The 985-nt window shown below is 48.4% G+C and overlaps 1 protein-coding gene across 1 annotated transcript in view; it reads right to left on the bottom strand.

The window, feature by feature from the left end:
• Positions 1-985, bottom strand: part of ATP6V1E1 (ATPase, H+ transporting, lysosomal 31kDa, V1 subunit E1) — a 66,441-nt gene that overhangs the window by 4,023 nt on the left and 61,433 nt on the right. Inside the window, exon 6 of the mRNA XM_011945659.1 lies at positions 820-983. Coding sequence (XP_011801049.1) covers positions 820-983 — 164 coding nt within the window. The remainder of the gene's footprint in view (positions 1-819; positions 984-985) is intronic.

Raw genomic sequence — 985 nt, 5'->3', positions numbered from 1 at the left:
GAGCTTGCAGTGAGCTGAGATCACGCCACTGCACTCCAGCCTGGGTGACAGAGCAAGACTCCGTCTCAAAAAAAAAAAAAAAAACACCTGTACTTGCTATTCTATCTCTAAGGAACCTAATTACTAGGCATACACAATTCTTGTTTTGGTAACTATTACTTAGAAGGAGGGAGTACCTACCTCAGCATCCAATACAGAGATCCGGTCCTAGCTTTCATTCTGGTGGCCACCTCCCCGCGGAAGGAATGCAGTGACCATAAATTAGACTTTTTTTTTGTTTTTTGAGATGCAGTCTCACTCTGTTGCCAGACTGGAGTCCAGTGGCGTGATCCTGGCTCACTGCAAACCTCCGCCTCCCGGGTTCAAGTGATCCTCCTGCCTCAGCCTCCTGGGTAGCTGGGACTACAGGTGCGTGCCATCATGCTCAGCTAAGTTTTGTATTTTTCGTAGAGACAGGACTGGACTGTGAGCAGAGGGTGGGCTGGTATGATAGGGAGTCTGGCTCCCTAGGCCATGTTGGCCAGGACGGTCTCGATCTCTTGACCTTGTGATCCGCCCGCCTTGGCCTCCCAAAGTGCTGGGATTACAGGCGTGAGTCACCACACCTGATGATACTAGACTTTTAGAGTGTGTTTAGCCAGCCAACAAGGGAGAACAACAGAGCGCGGCCAGAACAGGAGCAGCTGCAAGTAGAACACATCACAGCTCTAGCCTCGTGTCTAAGAGTGTGTTGGCGAAAACACCATTTGAAAAAGGCCCAGTATAAAGGCCACTCTCCCAGAGGAGAAAGTAGCTGTTAGCAGCAGGAATACTCCTTACATGTCTTCAGGCAGGTAGGACTCCTGGTCAATTTGGACATCAACATCATTTTTGGTGGCAATTTTGTACATAGGGATTGCCTTCTGCACTGCAGCCTGGAAATACAGAAAACAATGAGAGGTATTACTAGAAACTATGAAGCAGGTATCCAAAAATTCAACAGACT

Source organism: Colobus angolensis, unplaced genomic scaffold, assembly GCF_000951035.1.
Source record: "Colobus angolensis palliatus isolate OR3802 unplaced genomic scaffold, Cang.pa_1.0 Scaffold242, whole genome shotgun sequence".
In the NCBI taxonomy this organism is placed as follows: domain Eukaryota; kingdom Metazoa; phylum Chordata; class Mammalia; order Primates; family Cercopithecidae; genus Colobus; species Colobus angolensis.
Note: the sequence above shows the minus strand (reverse complement) of the source record. Positions and strands in the feature narration are given on the sequence as shown.